This window comes from Cornus florida, unplaced genomic scaffold (assembly GCF_030987335.1).
Source record: "Cornus florida cultivar Cherokee Brave unplaced genomic scaffold, ASM3098733v1 CherokeeBrave_3.0.0_Hap2_Chr08, whole genome shotgun sequence".
Taxonomy (NCBI): Eukaryota; Viridiplantae; Streptophyta; class Magnoliopsida; order Cornales; family Cornaceae; genus Cornus; species Cornus florida.
The window spans coordinates 27,298,037-27,315,130 of NW_026775578.1; the positions used below are offsets into that span (position 1 = coordinate 27,298,037).

At 36.3% G+C, this 17,094-nt stretch overlaps 1 protein-coding gene across 1 annotated transcript; it reads right to left on the bottom strand.

The window, feature by feature from the left end:
• Window positions 1–1,717: 1,717 nt before the first annotated feature.
• Window positions 1,718–16,582, bottom strand: LOC132270962 (heat shock cognate 70 kDa protein-like). Its single transcript, XM_059772175.1, has 4 exons — window positions 16,222–16,582; window positions 14,459–15,466; window positions 5,403–5,609; window positions 1,718–3,786 (listed from the first exon to the last, which is right to left on the bottom strand). Exons 1-4 carry the CDS (start codon window positions 16,433–16,435, stop codon window positions 2,081–2,083), a joined length of 3,135 nt encoding a protein of 1,044 aa, XP_059628158.1. The 5' UTR covers window positions 16,436–16,582; the 3' UTR covers window positions 1,718–2,080.
• Window positions 16,583–17,094: the final 512 nt, after the last annotated feature.

Genomic DNA, 17,094 nt, shown 5'->3' on the forward strand with positions numbered 1-17,094 from the left:
AACAGTTCTTCATTTGGAGTTCAGAGCAGAAAGTTATGGCTGTTTTACCAAAGTAGTGCAAAGCTGATCAAGTAGAAGAGTGCAAGCTGATGAAACTTCAAGCACTCGAAGGGCTTATTTCGAGCGCTCGAAAATTGGGCAGAATGCTCTCCGGAAACCATCATTTTAGCCCACTTGCACCTTGATTCCCTCAATTCTGATTTCCATCTTTATGAAATGGTTGGAGATGTCTTTTGGTAAGAAAAAAAGGGCCTTGTTTAGTAGGGTTTGGTGGAGAAGATGTCTACAAGGTGGGGGGAACCACACATAACATATCATATCTCATCTTGGCAAGATTTTGAGAGAGAGAAAGGAAGAGGAGAAGAGAGAGTTCTTGTGGCCAAGAATAGAAAGCTTAAAAATGGAGGGGTCTTCTAAGCTTCTTCCTTCTTCTAGGGCTTCCATGGGTAACTAATTCCTCCTCTAGGGAGGTGATGAAGCCCCTCCCTTGTAAGCATGATCTAGTATAGCTCTACTTTGGGGATTACAATGTATTTTCTATGGTCTTTTCATAACCAAGAGCACTTCATTTGTTGTAATGAATGTTGATATTTGTATAGATGATTTCTTTAAGTTGATTATCTTATTTTAGATAATGTCTTATATTAATCATATTGCTTGAGTTTTCATGGTGAGAATGGAGACAAGGTTATGAAATGGTTTAATGGCATGTTGATAAGTACTTTGATAGATCATTGCTTAGGCGATGCCTTTGATGGTTTATGCTTATTTCTTACCTTCATGTGCTTCATCATTTTATCTAGGACTTGATAATCTTTCATTCAAGTAAATGTGGTTAAGCTACACCTTAGTTAGGTAGTCTAAACATGTTCACCTTTGATGGATCATGCTTGCTTAAGATTTAATGTACATCTTGTTGATTATATGGCCACTATGTGTTACTATATATTTATTGACCATCATATATTATTTTTCCCCCAATTTAGCTCTAATCTAGCATGTGCATAGGGATGGAGGCGGATTCATTTCCCTAGTCCTCTTTACTTGTATTTCATCTCCTTTAAATTCTTGCAAGCTTTTATTTTATGCATCTTAATTTCATAGCTTAAGTGACAACCAACAAATCCTCTATGAACACCCCGTATCATTCTAAAAAGACTCTAGACACTTAGGTTGCCATAGATTAGCGCAATCCCAGTGGTTCGACTTACCCGACCAATAGCCCTATTTTACAATGATTCGTGCTATTGCGAAGGTTGATTTATTATAGATCGAATTCTCAACCGATCATGTATGGGTTCAATGAATTTCAACAAATAAATTCAAAAAGATTCAAGGTACGGTTCAAACCATGGTTATGATACCATCTTGAAATTCAAGGAACGAATACGAGAATTAAAAATTATATATTCGATCGATTCATTCATGGTTTTACATCCAATTTATAGAATAGGACCTAGCTAAAATAGGTTATTAATTACCTACCAATTAGCCCTAAATCAGGAGTAAATAATTCAATCCTGCAGCTGTATCATAACAGATAAAATCTCAACAACCAACACTTTATAGCCTTATCATTTTGCGAAATTCGAAATATGTAGGGCCTTGGATGCCCCCACCACCCTTAACACGACATCCAAATTTTCAAACCAAGCCATGATTCACTAAACACAATCAGAGTTATAAATGGTTTCTTCATGCTTTGGACAATCCTTCATAGCTTAAATTGTGTATTTATTTACCACCCTGCACAAGCTCGTGCCTAAAATGAAGAGAATACAAGTTTTGGATCTTCTCCTCCTAACACTAATACTCCTTGCAGCTTCTCAATGCCACTACTGCACTGCCACTAGAGTTTAAGTCACAGAATCAGGCAAGCCACTACATCCTCCTACCAACATAATGCACGCTAAATTTTGATATTTTAATAAATACTTAATTTCTCTTATCATTTCCACATATATAGTTGATTTCAAGCTTGTGCCGGTTCAACCAAGAACGCGTTCACCCACCAGATACATGTTGACTATAGTGGTGAGTTCCACAAGCATTACCTCTGCAGGTTAGGTTAGTCTTTCATTTATATCATTTCCTCTTCATTTGGCTCATACTGCCATTTTTTCTTCTTTTCTTTTCTTCTTTTCTTTTCTTCTTTTCCTCTATGGAAAGAACAAATATTGTTGGGGCCTGCGCCACTTCCACCGGCTGAGCGTCCATGTTCAGCCATGGAAATGGTGAGGTTGCACATGCTCTCAAGTTCCTTCCTGTCCATCCACTTTATGGCCTCATCAATAGAATCCTCGATCTCCACCACGTCTGCCTGTGAGAGATTACCAGCTTTCCTCATCTTATACGCGCAATTCTCCAAACTATTCTTGACCTCAGCCCTTTTCTTGTAGTCCTCATCTTCAGACTTGTACTTGTCAGCTTCCTGAAGCATCTTCTGAATCTCTTTCTTGGACAACCTGTTCTCTTCATTAGTGATAGTGATCTTGTTCTTTTGACCAGTGCTCTTGTTCTCAGCCGAGACATTCAAGATACCATTGGCATCAATGTCAAAACAGACATTGATTTGCGGAACTTGTCTAGGGGCAGGAGGAATGCCAGAGAGCCTGAATTTGCCCAACAAGTTGTTGTCGCTTGTTCTTGTTCTCTCACCCTCGTACACTTGGATCAGCACATTGGGCTGGTTATCATAGTCGGTAGAGAACACCTTCTCCTTCTTGGTAGGAATTGTAGTGTTTCTTGGAACCACAAAAGACATGACACCTCCAACAACTTCCACGCCAAGGGACAGAGGGGTTACATCCAACAGCGACAGCTCCTGGTACTCACCACTCAAGATTGCAGCTTGCACAGCCGCACCATAAGCAACAGCCTCATCTGGGTGAATGCTCTTACACAGCTCCTTCCCGTTGAAGAAGTCCTGCAATAGATGCTGAACCTTTGGAATTCTAGTAGAGCCACCGACAAGGACTACGTCGTGGACACTACTCTTATCCATCTTGGCATCCCTCAAACACTTTTCAACACTCTCCACACACTTCTTAAAGAAATCCATGTTTAGGTCCTCAAATTTGGCACGAGTAATGCTTGGGTAGAAATCAGTTCCCTCATACAATGAATCAATCTCGATGGTTGTCCAGATAGCTGATGAAAGAGTCCTCTTTGCCCTCTCACAAGCAGCTCTCAACCTCGTAATAGCTCTAGGGCATCCACTGATGTCTTTGCAGTGTTTTCTCTTGAATTCCTGAACAAAATGGTTCACCATGCGGTAATCAAAGTCTGCTCCTCCAAGGTGAGTGTCACCAGAAGTCGCCTTCACTTCAATGACCCCGGTCGCCTTAATGGTGACAAGAGAAACATCAAAAGTGCCTCCGCCAAGGTCAAAGATAAGCACATTCTTCTCGCCCACACTTGCAGCTCTCCTGTCAAAACCGTAAGCAATTGCAGCAGCAGTGGGCTCATTGATGATACGAATGACATTGAGGCCAGCAATGACTCCGGCATCCTTAGTGGCCTGACGCTGAGAGTCATTGAAATAAGCAGGGACAGTGACAACTGCATTCTTAACCGTGGAGCCGAGATAGGCCTCAGCAATATCACGCATCTTAGTGAGAACCATGGATGAGATCTCTTCAGCAACGAACTGTTTCTCCTCGCCCTTGTAGTTCACCACAATCATTGGCTTATCACTGGGACCAGCAATGACCTTGAATGGCCAGTGCTCCATATCACCCTGAACTGATGCATCACTGAACTTCCTACCAATCAATCGTTTAGCATCTGGAATTCAGAAAAACACAAGACTTTAGGAACCAGAAAACAGATTAAAGCAATAAAAAGTCCAACTATTATCTATCTCCCATCATCAATATTCATGTGTCATCTATGATCTATAAAATATATCACACTAGTTTTTTACATTATTATATCAATTTTTGAAAAAAAAAACTAGTGTAGAACAGACCAAAATGAAGTAGGTATTACTAATGTGAATTAGTTTATTTGGTATGATCTCTCCTTTCAAAGATCGAAAATTTATAAATTATGTTTGTAAGAGTGTCTGTGTATGCTTGAACGTCTAAAAAAAATTAAATATTAGAGTATTAATGCTAAGCCAACATAATTCTATACAAATATTCCTACCATTTTTGAGCCAATCAATCCAATTCGTAACCGAACTTCACTAAATTTATGCAAATGTTCCCTACAGCGAATATAAATTTTTGGAAGATGCTAATTTTGACGACAACTATTCACCCGGAAAAAAATACAGTATGTGTCAATATTAGATTGGCCCAACTGGCGCACCATCCCCTTCCCCTTTCTTCTTCTCAGCTTTACTCTCTCGTCTATCTCTTTCAATCCTAGAGAATCGACGGATGGTCTCCACAAGTACCGTCACGGGATTCACCGTCTGGCCACACTCTCCTTGATCACCGGATTCACCGTCCGGCCAGACTCTCCTCGATCACCGGATTCACCGACGGATGGTCTCCACCAGTGCCGTACTTCCCTGAGACAGAGCCGGTGTTGCTTTGCTGAATCAATCACCGTGGTTACAGATTCAATTGTTAGTGATTTCCTCCTTCTTTCTTTAGTGCTGACCACCGTGGTTACAGATTCAATTTCATGAACTTCGTAGACAGAGTGTTGATGGGTTTGTTGGAGACCGAGTTGGGCAGCGAGGCAGAGCCACGGCCGAATCCGGAAATCCCGGCAGGTTGACGGGAAGATAAGAGAGAATTGCCGACGACCTCACAGCGCAGAAGGCGAGCTGATAGGGAATGTCGCCAGAGAGGCGGTTAGCGGAGAGGTTGAGAACGGTGAGGTTGACGAAGACCTCGTCGCCGACGACAATGTTTTCGATTTGGGTGGAGAGTTGGTAGGCGACGATGTAACGATGTTGGCTTGGACCCTTTTGTAGGTGAATGACTGGTCGGCGGCGGAGGAGAGGGTCTCGTTGGGGAGTGCGACGGTGACGGTGAATGACTGGTCGGCGACGACGGCGGAATCAGATCTCCTTGGCCTAAAGGTAGAGTTGGTGGCGGAATGCTAGCCTCGCCGATTGTTAGAGAGAGAGGGAGGGGAGGGGGCGGGTTCAACGAAAAAAAAAAAAAAGCCAGCCACGTATGATAGTCGTTAGGTGTCGGACTGCTCTAAATTTTTATGTATATAGGAAAAAAATAATAATAATAATTTATTATATATCCATCGGTAGAAAGGTAAAATCAAAATCTCAGAAGTTAAATCAAAAATTAATTATTTACTATAAATGAAAACAAATATTTAGTGTTAACATTGATAAATTAAAATATATTAAAGACTAAACCTTTATTACATAATCTACTTTTAAATCGTCCTTAATAATATAACACAAAATATATTTGTATTTGTACCAAAGATGGTGTTGATAGGGTTGCTGAGGACTTGATACTTGGCGGCATCGCCGATGAGGCGTTCGGTGTCGTTAAAGGCGACGTAGGACGGTGTCGTGGTGTTACCTTGATCATTGACAATTATCTCAACGCGTTCACGGAATGGGCAAAACACTCTGACGCACGAGTACGTCGTCCCCAAATCGATACCGATTGCCCGACCCATCCCTTTTCCGGCCAGCGGAATCCAGCAAAAACTAGAGAAAGAGTGTAGATGATTAGGGTCTAGATTGTTGAGGAAGAATTGAAGTGCCAGTTTCAATCTTATATGGATTCTTTTGATAACTGATAAGGATTATTAATTTGTAGCTAGAAGCAAAGCATGGCATCGTATTCTATCTGTCACTAACACCATGAGGTTCTCTCTGTCGCTTTATCATAACTGTTCATTGAATCATTCATATACTTTTTGCCTGTACTAGAGAGAGAAAATGTAGCTGATTTAGGGTCTAGATTGTTGAGGAATAATTGAAGTGCCAGTCTCAACCTTATATGGATTCTTTTGATAAGGATTACTGTAGAAGCAAAGCATGGCATCGTATTCTATCCGTCACTAAGACCATGAGGTTCTCTCGTTATTCTCTGTCACTTTATCGTAACACTGCATTGAATCATTCATATACTTTTTGCCTGTACATTGATGCAGGGAAAAAAAAAATGTACATATTAATGATATTACAAATAAAAATTAAATTAAATTAAATTAAATTAAATTAAATTAAAATTAAAATTATTAATAAAAGAAGAGGTAAATAAAGAGAATGCCCTTTTCCCCATAACCCTCACTATAAGGGCATGTTTGGTGTGGTGGAATGAATTGAAATAGAGGTAGGAATGGAATGAGAAAAGAAGGGAATGAGAATGATGATTCTTATTCTACCATTTGGTTGCAAACATGGAATGTATTTGGTAAGAAAGTTAGGATGGTGGAATGAATTTATATTGTTTCTTTAAATTACATTTTATTATTAGTAAAAAAAATTAACTAAAAAAATTAATCTGCAAAAATAAAAGGGAAAGAGATAATAGAGAGAGAAAATAGACGAGATAGAAAAAGAAAATAGACGAGAAAAAAGAAACCTAGAGCTCTCGGACGACTAAAAAAATAATAGGGAAAGAGAAAGAAAATAGACGAGAAAAAAAGAAACAGAGGGTTCTCTGACGACTGAAAAAATAAAGGGGAAAGAGATAATTTCCCGATCATCTTCTCCGGCGACATTCTCTGACGACTTTTAACAAACTGGTCTAAATTATTCATAGTCGCCGCCGTTTCAGTCCACTTCATCACTGGATTATTCATGTCATGTGTATGTTGTTTTAGAAATTTTCCTATGAAATTGTCTATTTCCCCCAAAAAAGTAATGACCCAATGCCATAAACTCGTTCCAAAAGGACAGGGAGATTGCTAAATTTCTCCAGTGATGGAATTGGATTCCTAAAACAACATACACATGACATTTCATTTTTCTCCAATAGATGAAGACCATAATTATCATAACATTAGAGACCAGAAAATAATAAAAATAATAAATAATTAAATAATTATTGCTAGACAAAGACTAAGAAAGTTGCATAAACCCATAGCAGTTCAATTACACTATTTTTGTCTCATCCTTCTGTGTGAAAATCGAAGAGAGGGAACAAACTACATATAAATACATATTATATATATTATATTTATATAGTGTGTGTATGCGTGAAGAGAGAGATGGTGAGAGAAGGGACGCACAGGTCTGTGTGAACACAAGGCAAATGATTTTTTTTGTCTTTAAATTACTTTATTAATTCTTGGTGGGAATGGAATGGTCATTCCACGCCTCAAGAAGAGAAATGGGCATTCCCCGGGAATGCCTTGGAATGGCCATTTTTAATGTAACACGCCAAACAAGAGAATAGAAACAAAAGTATTCCATTCCACCTTCATTTGATTACATTCACTCACACCAAACATGGCCTAAAGTTCTTGACGGTGGCTTGAGGTTCGCTAACGTAACCCAAATTCCACTTTATTTAATCAAGTAAAGTTGTGGGTTTTAATCGTATTTGTAGTTGTGGGTTCTTGGTATGGACCAACTTGACACATAGTTTTAGAGGAATTAAGTTGATTTCTTTTAGTGGTTAAAGATTATAAGTGTTTGTTTGAAGTTCCAAATTCAACCTTTAATGAACTTTGGATGGCGTTCAACCCTTGAAGGAAATCAATCATTTATAAATGTTATTATAAATGAAAGTGAAAGTGTGTGTGTGTGTAAGGACATTATCGAAAGTGAAAGGGTCTTTTCAAAATTTTATATTTTAAAGATGTCATGTGTAATGCATATGATTAAATTTTTAAAGACACAGTGACCTTAAATCTTTCTTTGTTCATTTTTTCAATCTTAACGACTTATATACACAATATAAAGGATAGTGTTGTTTGTTCAAAATATAAACATTAAGGCATTTTTCTCACTTTACCCTATATATATAATTTATACCCACTTATACAAGATTAAACAAACTCAAAAGAAAAAGTGAATTTAAGGGTAACTTTTAGCTAAAGGTGCTACAATTGAAACCCATCACCACCACCGCTAAGCACCACTGTCACCATCACCGCAGCCGCCACCGCCACCAAGTAGCACTGTCACCACCACAATCACCACCAAGCACCATCAGCACCACCACCAAGGGCGAATCCAGGAATTGTTCATGGGGTGGGCTAATATTTCTTTGGGTAGGCTAATAGTAGTAATAATTTATTTTTTTTAGGTATGGTGAAGAAAAATAAAATAAAAAATAAAAAATAATTGGGTGGGCTTCAACTAGTGACCATCACCACCTAGCACCATCTCCTTTCTCTTTTTCATCTTCAAAATTTAAACCCATCTCCTCAGATAGTTGTAATACCCTTAATTTTAAAAGGATAGTTTCGGTATTTATTTATTTGTTTTAATTGTATTTTTAATTATTTAATTGATTATTTGACTAATTGCTTATGTGTTTAATTAAATTATGTATTACTTGATTATTTGATTATATGTCTATATATTATTTGTATTTGTCTATGTGTTAATTGTTTAATTAGGTTATGTGCTTAAATGGTATTTTGATTAATTATAAATTAAATGTTTTCTTTTCTTTTATTTTTTTATTGTATTTTTCTTTTATGGTTATGGTGAGTAGTAATGGGCCAACCAATTGGGTCCCATGGACTACTTGGATAGGAGGTTGGATGTGTATGGATTATTACTCATGAATAGTTGTGTATGTATATATATAGATATATATTATATACATATATAGAAAGAAAAGTAATTTATTAAGTACTTTTATGGTAACTTGGGTAGTAATATTTAATCTGATGTATATGTTTTATATTTAAATAATAAAAATATGCATAGATTTGAGACGTGTTATGTTTTAACTTACTTTATAATATTATGGTAATTTAAGTATTATTGGATAATCCATTAATAAATAATAGAATGTGTATAATTTATTTATTTAATAAACATATACATAAATTATATACGTAACATATTTTACTTACCTTTTTAATATATATATAAAAGGGAAAGTAATTTATTAATTACTTATATGGTAACTTGGGTAGTAATATTTAATCTGATGTATATGTTTTATATTTAAATAATAAAAATATACATAGATTTGATACGTGTTATGTTTTAAGTTACTTTATAATATTGTGGTAACTTAAGTATTATTGGATAATTCATTAATAAATAATGGAATGTGTATAATTTATTTATTTAATAAACATATACATAAATTATATACGTAACATATTTTACTTACCTTTTTAATATTTTAATATATATATTTTTTTAAGTTGACTTGGATTGGAAAAAGGGTTAAGGTTATTTTATTTAGCCTATAAATATATAGCTATAGGTTGTAAAAGAGGGTTAGAAATATTCACGTGATATATTCTAGAGGGAGAGAGTTAGAGAGGGAAGGAGGAAAAAAACCTGTAGAGAGAAGATCAAGGAAGAAGAAGTTTAACTTTCGATCCGAAAGTTTAAGGCAAGTTCTTATTCTATCTCTTTCCCTTTGATTCGTGTTTCTATACATGCCTAGGAAATTTCAGGATTTATTAAACACATAAAATTAAATAATTATGCATGTTTAATTGGATTAGAACATAGGTTTTATGAAATTGGTTCATATCTGTTCTTGTATTATGAATTGATGAATGCGTGATTTTGATTTGATTTTCGGTGTGAATTTTTATATGTTTACATTATGTATTTTTCATATCTGTGGAATGATAGAACTTAGAAACATGCCTAGGATTCCTGAACATTAAATAGGAACTAGGTTTGGGTTTAAATAAATTTAAATAGACTCAATCATAATGATACTTGCTATTTGAATATTTTAAATAAACAAATGGATTTAATCTTTTAAATGTTTTAGCAATTAAGATTAAATGTGTAGGATGAATTGGATATGGAGAATGCTTATTTGACGGTATAATAAAATATCATCATGTATAAGATTCAGTTTGTGTAGGACATATGATATAGGAAACTTAAATAAATAATAAGTCATTCCTATTTTGTAATAACTTAATATCATATTATCATAGTTATTTTTGGATTGTTTGATGTATTTCCTTAATCGTTACATCAATTGTTGAATTGTGTGATTTAATGCACCGGTATGGGACGGTGGCATTTTAGGGATGGATTAACTTATCAGTTAAGTCCTACCTATTTTATATAAGGGAATGAATTAACTAAAATGTTAAGTCCTACTTATATTCAAGTCAAGTCAGCTGAACAAGTTGAATGACTTATGGAGGATTAATTTATTATGTAAGGGAATGGATTAACTAAAATGTTAAGTCCTACTTATATTTAAGTCAGGTCAGCTGAACAAGTTGAATGACTTATGGAGGATTAATTTATACTGGATAGGATGGTTACTAGATTTTTTATATATAAGTACGGTGCCATGATATGAGCTTGAGTCTCAGGATCAGTGGTTAGGGTGCGTATATCGCCAGGGATGTGTAGCTAGATATAGTGTAGTTGTGTACCCTGGTAGGTCTAGGTATTCATGCCCACTATATGTGCGTTTTACATGTTGCCTATTATTCAGGTTGAGACAACCCTATAGTCTAGTGAGGTTCCTTTAGTGTGTATATATATACGAACTACTAGTTACTGTTGAATTGACTAGGATGTATATGTGTATCGGATCTCCGCTTGGACTGTAGTAGAGTAGAACTTGTTTGTGGGCCTTACCCACCATTATTTTTCAGGTGTTCGTCAGGAGTAGAGGTTATTCGTGCTGAGCGGGGATCAGTCTACTTCATTCTTCCGATGCTACATAGGAGTTCCTTTATGATTCAGTTTCCTGATTTAAACAATTATTGCTGTCATTTGTTTAGTTTGAATTTTCTAGGAGTCCACACAGTATGGATTCCCGAGTTGTATTTTGGAAGACCAGTTGTATCAGAAGAGTTTATTAATTAATGGAAATATATTCTAAGGTTTATTATTAGATTATCATTTTAGTTTCTTGTCAGCATTTTATTTATTCTTCTTTATTCTTTTGTACTCTGTATTCGTTTATTATCAATTTGTTTTGATATCCTCGGGTATTCGGGCGTGGGCCTGGCCAACCCGCATTCGAAAATCTGGGGGTATGACACTAATGATTGCATGTTGATTAGACCTTTTAATCTGGGCAAGCCGTCGAACGTCACCAAACTGGAGAAGATCGAGTTGGACAGCAGGAGAGGCGACACCACCGAAGGAGCTCACGTGACTCTACGACTCCATCTTGAAGAAGTTCAACTGCGACTAGAATAAGATCATTAATCTCTCCACGAGTTCAGGCCGAAGATGAAGAAAATCATGTTCGTCTCCTGATGGGCTTAGGTCGTGGGTGCAATATCTAAAGCCTCACAATTGTCACTACAACAAAACAAGCTTTTTACCTTCGAAAATTTTCGTAGCAAAATATACTAATTTCGTAGCAAAAGGTCATTTGTAACGAAAGTATTTCATGGCATGGGTCGTAGCAATATCTAGCATCAGGATAGTATATATGATGCTATGAAAATATATTTTCCCTGGATAACCATTTATTTACTACGAAATATTTTTCATCAATGATACACTTATTTGTTACGAATTATTTCGGTCTGTACAAATTATTTGTCACAAATACATTAATTTACTACAAAATGATTCTGTCACTAATATGCTTATTTACTACAAATTATTTCTGTCACTAATATATTAATTTATTACAAAATATTTATCTTACCTTTTAACGAAAAAAAAAAAAAAAAAAAAAAACCAAAATATTTTCGTTACTTATATAATTAGTTGCTACGAATTATTTTCGTCAGTGATACCATTATTTGTTACAAATTATATCATTCTCCACATAAAAATTTCGTAGCAAATAATAGTATTTTCTTCGCAACTAAATTGATTTTCGTAGCAAATGAGTAATTACTACAATTATATTCGTAGCAAATATCAATTTTTATTTTAAAAAATTTATTAAATTTGTGATTATACAAATTTTGTATAATTTCAAATTATATATATTTTACTAGTACTCTGTCATTCCATGCACCAAATAGTATTAGTAATTAAAAATAGTAAAAAGTTTCATTCTTTAGCGTGTCAAACATATAGACTGTGAGTTGTGCAGCAGAATAGTTTGTGGAAAGTTTGAGTTTTTATTGAGAAATGATTTAATCATATGTTTCTCTGTACAATCTACTCTACTAAATTTACCGGTTAATTAAATAATCGTATGCAAATTAAAAGCAAGTAAAGTTTAGAGTGATAACGGATTTATTGAAGAAACCAATTGAAAAATCTGGAGGTCTTGTGCGCTGTCCAGTCGTAAAAAGATCAATTATGTATCAAGCAAAGTATACCGAATTTTGACTCAAACTCAAACCCCTTTGTTCTACCAAGACTCAATCCATTAAACGTCCTAGACTTTGCGACTTCCCGTCCAACAGCTCTCGATTTCAGACTTATGCATCGAACCTTGTAGATCGATTGCTGGTAGATCAACGACACTCCGTAAGCTCTTTGATCCCTTTAAAGTGTGATCTGAAATTCTTCTTATTTGAATATAATAAATTTGATGTAGAAAAAATAAGATCTACTTTCTCTGATCGTTGTATATGTAATCTTCAATGGATTCAAACATGATTAGGATATGAACAACATCCTAAATTCACTCGTGTGTGTGTGTATAGTGTGTATGCTTTTAAAAATCTAATAAAAAGGCTTCGAAACGCAAGAGCGACAAACATTAAGGAGAATTGTGTGACTTAGCTTTCAACTCTTTATCCTGTATTCAAAAATAATAAAAATATAAGATTTTTCTCTAAAAATGTCAGTAGAAAATAAAAATCAATCCACAGTTTTCATCATTTAGTATAATACTTGGCACGTGCAAACTTCCTATCTCAAATAGAAAATCAAACCAAAATTTTAATACTCTCACCGTGTAATTAGATTAAATGAAAGTGTTTGGGAGCCTTCCAATGGACATCCCAAACATTTTCGTTGTGGCTTGTATAAAACATTAAGCCATTTAAGCTGACTACTCGGATTCACTATAAAAAAAAGATAAACTTAATATTTATTTTATATAAATTTTAATTTTAATAAATAACCGAGTTTAATCCATTTTTACCCGCGTAACCAGATCCAAAAATCTCCTTTCTATTTGAGACATCTACAACTTTTATGGGACTTTCTAACCTTTTCTGGTACCATTGCAAACTCTTGTGGGGCCCTAGTTTACTGCGCTTAAACTAAAGATGTCAGGACTTTTAGAACTAAATTTAATTTTAGGACCTTGGCAACTAAATTTAATTTCAGAACCATCCCTAAAAGGCCAATATTGTTGTTAATTGGACTTGTAGTTTTGTTGTCACTTGGACTTGTTTATTTTAAAGATTATTACTTTATTTTATTGAAATTGTAAAAATGATTGATTACATATGTAATCAAATTTTCTATGAATTAAAGCCCCTTGCTTGTAATTGGTTACAAACTGAACAAACCATTGCTTGTTTAGAGCTCTTCCAAATAAGTTATTGGACAAAAAGACAAATATAAAAACGAAAGAAAATATTATCAAAGAAAAACTTTGTCTCCATTAAAATAGATCGTCAACCAGAAAATAATAGACTTCCCACCAGTAAAATCCCTCAAAACAACCGCTACCCAAAACATCAAACAACAAAAAATATAAAGTATAATCTCCTAATAGGAGTTAAAAAAAAATACTAACAACTTAGTCAACCTCCTCAATCTTAGGGCCTGCGCCACTTCCACCGGCCGAGGGTCCATCTTCAGCCATGCCACCAGCCATGTCGGGTCCACCACCAGCCTGGTACATCTTGGCAATGATGGGGTTGCAGATGCTCTCAATCTCCTTCATCTTGTCCTCAAACTCATCTGCCTCTCCAAGCTGGTTTCCTTCCAACCATTGAATGGCCTCATCAATAGCATCCTCAATTTTCTTCTTGTCTTCCGGTGAGAGATTAGAACTGATCTTTTCATCCTTCACAGTGTTCCTCATGTTATAGGCGTAATTCTCCAAAGCGTTCTTGGCCTCCACCTTTTTCTTGTGCTCCTCATCTTCAGACTTGTACTTCTCAGCCTCCTGAACCATCTTCTCAATATCTTCCTTGGACAACCTCCCCTTGTCATTGGTGATAGTGATCTTGTTCTTTTGACCAGTGGTTTTGTCCTCAGCAGAGACATTCAAGATACCATTGGCATCAATGTCAAAGCAGACGGTGATTTGCGGAACACCTCTAGGGGCAGGAGGAATGCCAGAGAGCTCGAATTTGCCCAATAAGTTGTTGTCTCTTGTTCTTGCTCTCTCTCCCTCATACACTTGGATCAGCACACCGGGCTGGTTATCAGAGTAGGTAGAGAACACCTGCTCCTTCTTGGTAGGAATTGTAGTGTTTCTTGGAATCAAAACAGTCATGACTCCTCCAGCAGTTTCCAAACCTTGGGACAAAGGGGTGACATCCAACAGCAACAGGTCCTGTACCTTCTCATTGCCTTCACCACTCAAGATTGCAGCTTGCACAGCGGCACCATAAGCAACGGCCTCATCTGGGTTTATGCTCTTACACAGCTCCTTCCCGTTGAAGAAGTCCTGCAATAGCTGCTGAACCTTTGGAATTCTAGTAGAGCCACCGACAAGGACTACTTCGTGGACAGTGCTCTTGTCCATCTTGGCATCCCTCAGACACTTTTCAACAGGGTCCATACATTTTCTGAAGAGATCCATGTTTAGCTCCTCAAATCTGGCACGAGTGATGGTTGTGTAGAAATCAACTCCCTCAAACAATGAATCAATCTCAATGGTTGTCTGAGCAGTTGATGAAAGAGTCCTCTTTGCCCTCTCACAAGCAGTTCTCAACCTCCTAAGGGCTCTGGGGCTTCCACTGATGTCTTTCTTGTGCTTTCTCTTGAATTCCTGAGAAAAATGGTTCACCATACGGTTATCAAAGTCTTCTCCTCCAAGGTGAGTGTCACCAGCAGTGGCCTTCACTTCAAAGATACCCTCCTCAATGGTGAGAAGAGATACATCGAAAGTACCACCACCGAGGTCAAAGATAAGCACATTCTTCTCCCCGACACTTGTAGCTTTCTTGTCAAGACCATATGCAATGGCAGCAGCGGTTGGCTCATTGATGATACGCATGACATTGAGGCCGGCAATGACTCCAGCATCCTTGGTGGCCTGACGCTGAGAATCATTGAAATAAGCAGGGACGGTGACAACTGCATTCTTAATCGTGGAGCCGAGATAGGCCTCTGCAATCTCACGCATCTTAGTGAGAACCATGGATGATATTTCTTCCGCAGCAAACTGCTTCTCCTCACCCTTGTAGTTTACCCCAATCATTGGCTTATCACCGGGACCACCAACTACCTTGAATGGCCAATGCTTCATATCACCCTGAACTGATGCATCAGTGAACCTCCTACCAATCAATCGCTTTGCATCTGGGATTCAGAAAAACACAACTTTAGCAACCAGGGGAGTACTAAAAGAATAAAACAATTATCTTAAGCAATAAGGAGTTAAAAATCCCCATCATCAATTATTTTGATTTCCACTGATTTGGAATCAAAATTTATATTTGTACTGGTATATTAATTTTCATTCGAATACCTAAAACCCATCAAACCCACCAATGTCAAGTTAATGATATGTTTGCTAAAACGACTATGGCATAAATGAATAACTTCTAAAACAAAGAAGAAAAAATAAACTTCTAAAACAGATCAAAAATTAAGTAGTCGTAAGAGTATTAAAGCAAAAGCAAAGACTGTGACGGCTACATTATACCCATATTTCTACAAATTTAAAAGAATATTGCCTAGAGCCAATATATATGTAAATTGTCTCAAAAAAATCAAAATACAAAAAAAAAAAAAAAAAAAAAAAAAAAAAAAAAAAAAAAATGCATTCAGTTGAGATATAAAAATCAGAGAGGCTAAAGAAATCATAAATTCATTATTTACATACATCAAAACAAATATGTAACTTTAATACTGATACAATTAAAAAAAATTATTAAATTCCGTAAGCCAAACCCTAAACCCATATGAAAAAGAGTAGCATACAACATCAGCCACAGAAATCAAAGCTAAATTGAAGCTAATCGATAATCGATAGGTTAAAGGTACATATAAAAATGAAAAGTAAATAGGAACACACACAATATATGTACAGGGGGATTATATAGATATCTTACCGAAGACTGTGTTGATAGGGTTCATGGCGACCTGGTTCTTGGCCGCATCGCCGATGAGGCGCTCTGTGTCGGTGAAGGCGACGTAGGACGGCGTTGTTCTATTACCTTGGTCGTTGGCAATGATCTCGACGCGGTCGTGTTGCCACACCCCGACGCAGGAGTAGGTCGTCCCCAGATCGATTCCGATAGCCGGACCTTCTCCTTTACCAGCCATTTGATTGGAATCGAGAAAGAACTAAGAAAGAGTAGCAAATTAGGGTTTTCAGATCGTTGAGGAATCAATATTGATTGTAGAAGCAGCTCAAGTCTTCTTATATAGGTTTTTTTTGTTAGGTTCTAGAACTTTCCGCCCCCTTTCCTTTCAGCCGTCGGATTGGACGGAGAGTGTAAACGGTTTGGTTAAACTTTCTTTTTGTGGTTACTCAATCCTTGCTGGCGGTGCACAATATAAGGCTTTATATTTGGCCACGTCTATTGATAATTCCCATTATAATGATATAAACGTAATAAAAATAATTTTTTTTCCTTCAGTTAACTTCTTTCTCCCCGTTAAGTGATAGTGGTAACTTATTACTGAAAAGAAAAATTATAAAAAATTTTGAATTCCACGTCAGATTTACTTCCTCAAAAAAAAAAAAAACAAATAACCAAGGAAGCCTCCTTCATCATTCATTCAAGCAAGGGTTTCGAACCTTGTCGCCTTGGTCGCGGAGAGATGGGAAATGGGAAATGGGAAATGAAATAAAATCCGTGCTTTAAATATGTATTCAAAAATTGAAGTGTCGTAGAATTCGGTAGGGGTGCAACTTAGGTTGAGTAACCCGAACCCAACCCGAGCCTAACCTAATTTTTTATGGTCTTAGGTAATCATTT